This window comes from Alligator sinensis, unplaced genomic scaffold (assembly GCF_000455745.1).
Source record: "Alligator sinensis unplaced genomic scaffold, ASM45574v1 scaffold701_1, whole genome shotgun sequence".
NCBI classification, from domain to species: domain Eukaryota; kingdom Metazoa; phylum Chordata; order Crocodylia; family Alligatoridae; genus Alligator; species Alligator sinensis.
Window position 1 is genome coordinate 3550997 of NW_005841915.1, and position 10141 is coordinate 3561137.

At 45.1% G+C, this 10141-nt stretch overlaps 1 protein-coding gene across 3 annotated transcripts in view; it reads right to left on the reverse strand.

The window, feature by feature from the left end:
- Window positions 1-5132, reverse strand: part of TXNL1 (thioredoxin like 1) — a 29616-nt gene extending 24484 nt beyond the window's left edge. For 2 of the 3 annotated variants that reach the window (XM_025198161.1, XM_006018868.3), the window contains exons 1-2: window positions 4873-5132; window positions 2152-2248 (exon numbers count right to left, since the gene is read on the reverse strand). In XM_025198161.1, the coding sequence (XP_025053946.1) occupies window positions 2152-2248; window positions 4873-4970 (195 nt within the window). In that variant the 5' untranslated portion in view covers window positions 4971-5132. The remainder of the gene's footprint in view (window positions 1-2151; window positions 2249-4872) is intronic. The other variant, XM_006018867.3, reaches the window with a different exon arrangement.
- Window positions 5133-10141: the final 5009 nt, after the last annotated feature.

Below are 10141 nucleotides of genomic sequence, written 5' to 3' on the forward strand. Positions count from 1 at the left end.
GCAATCTCATTGGTTGGTTAGGGCATGTAGTGGTAACACTGGTGCTGAGACATGCACTCACTTCATTAGAAAGTTTGTTTTCCTAATGCAGTCACATCCATTAGGCTTAAAGAGCAAAATGTAATTAGTGTTAAACCCAAAGGTTCCTCACTGATCTCCCTCTCCAACCAAGTTATTTTTAACACAGATTTTTTTCGGATTTTGATGATGCTGTTATCTTTAGATTCTAAAGTTACCTGATGAAGAAGAAAAAAGAAATTGCTTTGCTGTATTTAATACTATACCACTAAAACTTCCTTTTTCAAAACTGTATTTCAGATTGTGATTATGAGTTTTAAAATTGTATTTTGCTGGGTACAATACATTCCTGCATGCAACTGGTAAGACTTACTTATCTTAAGAAACATTAAATTTAGGCCTTACTTTTTTTACTTGAAACGCATAAAAAAATTTAGAATGGTTAACTGGATTTTAGTGACATACTTGTTTAGTACAAATTTTGTTGGTGCATCTTAACAAGGTATCTTGGCAATCCTTTCAAAATTAATGAGTACTATTTACAGACTAGCAAAAAAAAATATGAGTGGTTCTCAACTTTTTTAGAGTCACAACAACTATTTTTAATTTGGCAGCATCCCTGGTTGAGAACCACTGCTGTACTTTTCACTCAGTGATTCTCAAGCTGGGCCCTGCTGCACGCTCCTGCCTGCCTGTATCAGGGTTTTCTGATAAGCCTAAAGCAGGCAGGAGCAGAGGGATAACTAATGAATTTTCTGCCCTGGGCAAAAATCCCCCGTGTTGGTTGGGGGGCAAGAAGGGAAGATGGGGTGTTACATGCCCTGGTTGTCCTCAGCTGCTCCAGCCAGGCAATGTAAAAGGCTGCTCCAGCACAGACTAACCCCACCTGGCCAAGCAGTACAAAGGGATGCTCCATAGTCTATCCAAAAGGGTTGGGCTGGGCTGTATAAAGGACTGTGGCCAGAGCATACACCTTCACCACAACTCTTCCTAGTTTAACCCTACACACTCTTAAAGCAGTTACATGATATGTCTGCCCATAGCCAAGTTTGTTTAAAGATGGAACTTGACATATTTATGAGCAGAGCTCATGATGTGCAACTGCAACAGCAGGTTTGACATCCCTTTCAATCTCAGGTTCCTACTCCACATGCTATCCAATTATTCCTGGTTACTGGTTACACTTATTTATTCCAGTCCAGATAAAACATGCTTTCATGAATCAGCACACTTCCAGCCACCTCACCCACCCAATAAAAGTATCTGTGGTCTTTGTATATGTACATTCTTTTTCCTAGAGCGGTGATCATCTTATTCCTTTACAAACATATTTTCATTCTGTATTTTGTCTGCATTCCTAATACAGCTACATATTTTTCTAGTTATCTATCCTTATTAGTTCTTATAACATGTCATAATTCAGCACCACATGCAAAGTCTGTTAATATTCTTTAGTCATTCCCTTTTCCAATGAAAGTAAGACCTGTAGAAAATCAATACCTCTCTTGATTTTCAGCTTCCTGTTATTAATGTTTAACTTTTGGGTTTGGGTTCTTCAGTCAGATCTCAATTTTTGACCCTGTTACTATCCAAGTATATTGAAAATAGGTCAAAGTCATTAACAAGTGTTTTGCCAAACATTTATTTTGGTAAATATTTATGTTTACCAAAATATAAATCCATTTACAGAACTCACTTTGGCTACTCTTTTGCTTTTTGTTTCCATTTATCCTCTAATTTATGGACAATTGTCAGTGTTCATAATCCTGTACTACTGTTCTCTTGGGTTCTTTTGAACTCTCAACATTTAGTATTTCTGCCTGGACCCCCTCCTCCCTCCCACACACTTAATATATTGTTCAGTTTGGTTTTAGGAGTTTCAGGATGGTCAAGACTAAGGCCATTTTCTTTTTTAAATAAATGAAACAAGTTATCCTGTCTTTTGTTAGAAGCTCAGTTTCCTAAGTCTTCTAATATCCTTCACTCATTACATTTTCATATGTATTCTAAGACAATGTAGAAGTGAATACAATCTGAACAAGCTGACTTGCCTTTGTTAAATGATTAGCAGAGATTACATGTCCTAATGCTTTATCTCACAATTCTTAAAATATATATTTGTACATTTCTCACCTGGCATTGGTGTACATCTACCTCCAAAAACGTTGCCTGGGGATATTTGTTACTCAGAGCATTGAAAGCAGGAGCTATCCTTAAACACGGGCCACATCTGTTTCAAAACAAAAAAAAAAGTTTATGACTGGAGGTAGCTTCTGAAGTCGGGACCATATTTTGCCCCAAAAGACAAACTGAAGTCAATGAAAGTTGTGTATGCTTTGACTGGCTCTCAGACATCCTCTATAGGTTACAGAATACCTCTCCCCTGTTGGCAAACGTTCAGCAAGTGGATGCATGACTGAGAATGAAACAGCGAAAGACAAGTATGCAAGCTGAGTTGGCACTTCCTAGTTATGTTGTTATTTCACAGTGATAAATGCTTTTATCATTTATGTTTAGTCATGTTTACACTAGCATGTTTAATTAGCCAGGAAGTACAAGGAAGTTCCACCCTTGGAACAAATGGGAGATTGCCACTCTCAAACAGCACTGACTTATAATCACAGCAGAAAGATAGGGCCTGGACCATTGGTACCAATCTAGGATTTCAATTAATAGTTTCACAGTTTCTAGGGTAGGAAGGAACCTGAACAGATCATCAAGTCCGACCCCCTGCCCTGGGCAGGAACGAGTGCTGGAATCATAATACCCTAGCCAGATATATATCCAATTCATACACTGGACTTTAACTTTATGGATTATTATTTAAATATCTCTTTACAAAAGTATCACTATTTCTGAAATCCTGTGGTCTACAGTAAAGACTTTTTCTTCTATGATGGTATTCTCTACACCAGAGCTGTCCAGCTTCTGAGTGGCTGGAGGCTGATGGCTGCAAACCCCACATGTAGCAGTGGGTGACCCTCATTGTGCTGCACTGGCACTCCTGCACCATACAGAGCCCCCCACAAACCCATAGCTGCAGGCTCCTGCAGCCCCACAGACTGCCCACCCCTATGGGTGGAGACAAGAAGCAAGGGGGGGAGGCACCTGGAGATTGGCAGCAGCCCTAGGAGAACAATGAGGAGTGGCACCTGGACAGGGTGCTCAGGGGCCACAGTTTAACAGCCATGTTTTACACAACAGATAGTATGCAACCCATCTTCCTCTTTTTCTCTTGGTCACTGATCCACAGAACCATAATTGCTGCAGCATGGCATACCTTTTGGTCATTTTTGTAATCCACAACTGGGTAATTGTTGTTGGATATAACCTCTTACATAGTGTTCATGTGCTTTAAGAGTAGACAACACTTTAAGGCAGGGGTGTCAAACATACGGCACATAGGACAGCGCCAGAGCCCTTGTAATTAGTCCTAATTTCCACAACTACCAAAGCTATTTCAAGGCAACTCCAGAATTTATGGAGTTAATGCCAGTTTTCTCCTCCCCCCCTGCTTACTGACCAACAAAACTGGGTCCTGCAGTTTTGGGGCTCAACATCACTGCCACACATGGGTGGGTCATATTGGTCGTGGGAAGCCTGGAGATCTGGATTTGGCCCACAAGTTTGACACCCCTGCTTTAAGGGTCGGTTGTAATTAGCTCTTGATACATGCTGCTGAAGGACTTGAAAGTTAATGAGTATCTACCACATTACTAAATGTTTTGCCACGGGGAGGGGGAAACAACAATACTGCTGCAAATAAAAATACTGTCAATAAAAATATGAAATGTATCTATTTCAGGCACGGTGTTGAATGGATTAATCTCAGTAAAATTTAGACACAGGCAAATTAATTTGCTTCTGTAGAAATTAATGAAATGCTGTTCATTATAAGGTCGATTACAACTTAAAACCTTCTGGTGTTTTATATAACCTGTTTACCTGCTTTAGGCAAGAGAAAGAAAAGGAGGCCTCTGCGGAGTTTCAACAAGGCACGAGTATCATAACTAAAATGGAGAAAGCTACGAGCTGTCTTCGATCCTTGTTTAGACAGTGCCTAGCAAAATAAAAAGGCTCCTAGCAGGCTGTCATTAACAGGGTTACAGATTCACATTAGTTTAGGGCTGGAAGGGACATCCCAAGATCAGCGCCTCCAGCCCCCTGCTCTGGGCAGGGAAGACAGCTGGGGTCAAATAACCCAGCAAGAGGTGTGTGTCCACTGTTGGACAATGCCTAGCAAAACGAGCTCCCAACAAGAAGTCAGCGTGGTAGAGAAGATATCCTTTATTATGCCAACTCAGTTGCAAAAAAAAAATAAAATGTATCTGCAAGTTTTTGGGCATGCCCGTGCCCTTCTTCAGGCACGGGAGAAGGCAATGATCGTAAAGTTTCTCCCAGGTAGAAATACAGTTTCATATTGTACAGGAAAGCTGGAGCGAGACGCAAGCACTCCTGCTGGAAAAGTAACTCCCAACAAAAAGGTACTTGACCTCAGCAGCCCCGGCGAGCTCAGCGCTGCGAATGCAGACGGGCCCGGAAAAAACCAAGAGCCCGGACGCCCCATCGCAGTGACGCCAATGCAGCGCTGACTTTTGGCATGGTTGTTAAATTGCTGCGGGAATGCGAAACACTTAGCGCTTTCTTTTACCTATATTCATACCTACAAGTGAAAGTTGTATTGATTTGTATATATTTATACCAATAAGTAAAAGAGCTAAGTTGTATTTATCTTTATATCGACATCACTAGAAGAAAGGGGGAAGTTATATGTAACCCGCCCCCCAAGCCAGCAGCTGGGCCCTCCCCTCCCGCGCCGGTGCCGGTGCCGGCCCGGGCAGACCCCGCGCTCACCCGCGCATGGTGAACTTGACCACGGCGAGGCGGGAGCCGGCGGCGCTGAGCTCGGGCTGGAACTCGGTGTCGTTCGCGATCACCTTCACGCCGACCATCCTCCCGGCGCCGCCGCGGGGCCGCGATGTGCAGTGTCACGGCGGGAAGGGGCGCGCCCAGCATGCACCGCTGCCGCGCAAGCGCAGCGGGACGCGCCCCCGCGCCGCGGCCTTCCGGGAGGAAGGGCCGGGAGAGCCTCCGTGCCGCCTGGCGCGCGCCTGGGCGGCCATCTTGGCGTAGGGCATGGAGAGCGCATCCGTGGCGCCGGCGGCCATTTTGAGTGAGGGAAAGGGGAGCGCATCCTGGAGGGGTTGGCCGCCGTCTTGGCTTGGGGCGGAAAAAGGCTCTCAGGGGAGTGTAACGGGATGAGCAGACATTATGGTTGGGGCGGAAGAAGGCTAGCGAGATTAGTAGCCATCTTGGTTTGGGGCGGAAGAACTCTTCCAGTGGAGTGTAGCGCGATTAGCAGCCATCTTGGGTTGGGGCATAAGAAACTCACAGTGCAGTCCAGTGGGATTAGCAGCCATCTTTGTTTGGGGCAGAGAAATCTTCCAGTGAAACCCTAGGCAGATTAGCAGCCATCTTGCCATGGGGCAGAAGAAACTCCCAGTGCAATCCAGTGGGATTAGCAGCCATCCTGGTTTGGGGCAGATGAAAACTCCCAGCTGCGGAGGCCTAGTGGGATTAGCAGCCATTTTGCGGTGTGGGGCTGGGCTCTGCCTTCCCTGTGCGTCTCCAACCAGGGGAGCCGCTCCTGAGGCTCCAGGGGCTGGAGAAGGACAAGCCAGGGACTCACTTGCAGGCCTGTGACCCCTGCAAAGCAGGGCCACAAGGTTCGTGCGGCCCCCCCCAGCAGGGGATTAACCAGGCCTGGAGCCACCAGATCTGTTAAGGCCAAATCTCAGCTCGTCTCATCCGCGCGCCCAGAAGCAGTTCGTAAAGGGTTGGATGCATATTTTCTAAAACACGGTTAAATGTCTCGGCAGAAGGTCTGACCCCTCCGAATACTTGCAGGGCGGTTACAGAGAGCGGAGAGGGGCAGTTCGCCGTGGCTGCAGAGGGCAGGATTAGGAGCAATGGCCTCAAGATGCAGCGGGGGAAATTGAGGTTGGAGATTAGGAGGAACTTCCCGACTCTGAGGGTGGTCAAGCATGTAACAGGCTACCCAGAGAAATTGTGGCATCGCCATCCTTGGAAGATTTCAAGAGCAGGTTAGACAGACAGACACTTGGCTGGGATGGTTTAGTCAAGGATAAACCTGCCTTGACCAGAGGGCTTAAAATGACTTTATGAGGTCCCTTCTGGCCCTACTTTCCTATGCTCCTAGGGCATCAGGAAAGGGAAGAAACCCGCAGCCCAGCACCCTCTATACCTCCAGATACATGCACGTTGGAGTCCAGAAGCGACTGCCACGTATCCTCGGTGCGTGAACACTCTCCGAGCTCAGGTACCAGCATTAATCCAGCTTCAACAGAGCAACACTCAGCACAGATGAATTTGCCCCATTTCTTGGCTGCCAGTGCTTAACTACCCCAGAAACAATAAGCCACATAGTAATGGAGAAGTGGTATCATCTTGGAAGAGAAGATCTGTTCTGTAGCTGTTGCTGGTTTAAGACTAAAGACATTAATTCATGCTGGGGTTTTCCTGCTTCACTGCATTGTTCCTTTCCATAGTTTAAAAACCTCCTTAGATTTTCAGGTTATCTGAGTAACAGGTTTGCTTTCAGAGACATAAACTGAAGGGTGTTAGAAGGACTTGTGTTTGATTTTGCCTTGATGTGCATCAATTAAGGTAGCTCAGGCTCAAAGACTGAACAACCTGCAAATGTGGAGAGTTAATGGTACAGCAAAGATGGTGAGTCAGTAATGTAATAAAACATCTCACATGGTCAGAAGAGGTTAGTTCCTGTAATTAGAACTAATCATTAAAAGCTATTTGACCCATGCTGTGTTTACCTATGTCTGACTTGCTTTGTCAAAAAAATCCTTTTAATAAGAAAAATAGCTTTTCAAGGTGATACCTTTTAGTGGCTTCCTTTTATTAGCTAGGATGGTGGAGGAAGATAATTATATTGTGCAATGAAAACAGTTACAGTGGCTCGTGTAAATGGCACATCAATGATTATTATATATTTCCTGTTCACCCATAGTGGCACAGTAAAGTAGTACATCATCTTGTAGGAACCTATCCTACTGTTCCGGGCACTTTTAACTGTAGTATCTTGTGCGAAAGCAGAGTGATAGGATCCAATAAGACTGGTGTTGGCAGGGTTGCTTTTAACTTTCCAGCAAGTTCACCTGCACCTCTTTTCATATGCTACTCAAGGTGCCACGTCTCATCCTTAGGGGCTAGTCAGGATGCTAAACCACTTAATTAATCCCGAGGGTCTCCAAAAGAAACAAGCATCAAGCCCAGAAGAGGATTATCATTCTACTGACAGCATCGGATAAAGTAGGTTGTTGCCTACAAAAAACTCATGTGTGTGTCTGGGCTATCTACTCCCTAAGGCAGTGGTTCTCAACTTCTTTAGCCTCAAGATAACTCTCTAGTCTCCCAACTTTCACTTTTTTTTTTCTGTAGTCAAAAAAGTATAGAACAATTCATCTGTTGCAAAGAATTCAGAAAGACGACAGGTCAGAATGTTTTGACCGTGGATTTCTTTGAGTTTAATTTCTGACTCATGTTTGCACACCTAAGTGCTAGCTGTGTGGCACCAGCACCCTTAAAAGGATCTCCAGGCACCCCAGGGTTCTGTAACACCCTGGTTGAGAATCACTGCTGTGAGGTACCAGCCACCCTACCTTCTGCCTGACTTTGGACTAACACAGTTAACCACCTCTCTGCTGATGCAGGGTACCATGCCCAGCAAAGTGAAATGGACTGCCCTTTATGCAGTCCCACCCCTCAGTACTGACTGGCAGAAAGGCCTTGGTGGATGGAAGGAGTGAGGCCACCATCTTGTCTGTTGCCCTTCATGCCACCCCGCCAGCTGGCACTTTCCCAAATATTTTTGGCACAGCTCAAAAAAAAAGAAAAAAGACAAAAGGTTCCTACACTGCAGACTTTAAAAAAATATAGAAGAACTTCTACAAAAAATTAAAGCAAGAAAAGTTATCTACATCTCTTGTGTTGTCATGCCATATGATCTTGACCAGCATTGGCTCTAGAGTGATTTTTTCCTAGGCCAACTGGAAAATCTCAACACTTCCAGCTGAAAGTAATTCGCATGCAAATAGCTTGTTGTTCCAGACAAGCGTCTGTTCTCTTTGGATGTCAGGATGTCCAGGCTTATTTGCCAAGAGTCAGACAGCTGTATATAGTTTGCATATATATATTTCTGCATGACTTTTATCACCCAAAATAGATCCACACAGAACAGAATTTGTACTTTTATCTTCCATAGTAGATGCATAGAAATTTGCTGGTGAATTAACAAGCAATAAAAACTTAAGCGTTGATCAAGTTGGTCTTTACCCAGCAGTTATAGGGAACTGGTGGTTGGGAATACACTTAGTCCATGTTTGGGTGGCATGCTATGTGCCAGTGTATATCCTAAAGCAAATCATGAACCAGTTTCCTTAATTTAATTGCTTTTGGCCAACATAAAATGCTGCCTCTAGTTTCAAGTGCAGAAGTTATTTTTCACTTTCTGTCCCAAACGGTTGTGAGGTGTTGCTGAGCACTGATAAACAGATAAGGAAAAAAAATAATTTCCACTGTAACTCCATTAACATTGATCAAATAGCATCACTGAAGAATTTGGCTTGTTGTTTTTGCACTATAACACTGTTACAGCTACAACAGGAAAAACAAAAATTATATATTGAGTGCAAAATTCCCACATTAAATGAATGGCATTCAGATTTCATAGTGAAGGACTTAAAAGATAGGAAATGCCGGAAATAAAGTTGATAACACAACTGACTCCTCAGGAAATTTGGCTCAGTTGATACATAGAACAGACAGCACTTGGGAAACAAAAAAGGCACATGAGTTAATGAAGCTGTCACCTGCAAGACTGCTGCCTCATTTGCTGTAGAAGTTGGAAGGCACATATGAAATGATGCTGAAGCCAGTACAAAGAGTAAAGGTAAAGTTGTGGCTAAGGCTGCTATATAGAAACCCTCAAAATGGTCCTCGGCATTGTCAGTCTTCCTCTATGATGGGGAATAAGCGATATAAATCAGTGGCTTTCAACTGATGGTCCACAGCACCAGACAGAATCGTGCCAAGACTTTGTTGCTCCACAGAACGGCTACAAAGAGCCAATTAGCCCATTGATCATGGCCATGATATCACTTCCCTTGCAGGAGGTCACATGTGTGGAGCTCCCCCTGGTTGTGCTGCTCTACACTGACATTAAACACAAAGGAGATTAGACAAGCACCTGGCTGGGGTTACGTAGCCCGTGCTCTTTCCGGCCTGGAGCAGGTGGTTGGACTCGACAACCTACTGAAGTCCCTTCCGACCCTAGAAATCTATGAACGCTGTACTGAGGCAGCTCCTCTGCGCAACTTCCAGATGCAACCTGAACGCCCTCTGCCTGGTTAAGGTGAGCCGCAGTATTAAAGAGGTTAACATACCTTAAACCAAACATTTTGCAGGTACCCACCAATCATTCATTCCTCCTCTCTCAGGCATCACATTTAACACTTGAAACACCTGATTCTTTTCAGAAGACTGCAACCAAAATGACTCGGGGCCTCCCAACAGCTTAATGCGATTGGGGTTCGATTGACCCCAAACGATGGCTTCTGCCGGCTCCAACGTAACCTGACAAATCGCATTGAAACATGGAGGGGGCAGGGTAAGTGAAGTGAAACACCAGGAAATGAAATCACAAAACTGTTTCCTGAAGAGCCAATCCTTTGATGATTGCTGCCCAACATTTGACATGCTCTTTTCATGAGCGGGGAATTGCCCTTACAAAATATCCTGCATCGTCAATACTCGTGTATAAAAGCAGGGCCAGCCCCAGCCATCTAGCTGAGCAGGCGGCTGGACTGAGCGAGAAACCAGCTTCCCTCACCATCACACTTTCTACAACTACCGCCTCCCAGCCGGCTCTCCCCCCTGCCTCCGCCCTGGATGCCTTTTAACCTATCAGGGGCGGAGGGAGGCCCTGCAAGCCCCGCCCCGCCCCTCCCCTTCCCAGCCGGGGCGGGGCGCTTCCGCCTCCCCGGTCTCCCTGGTTACCACCCCCCCCCTCCCCCCGCCGCCAGCCGCG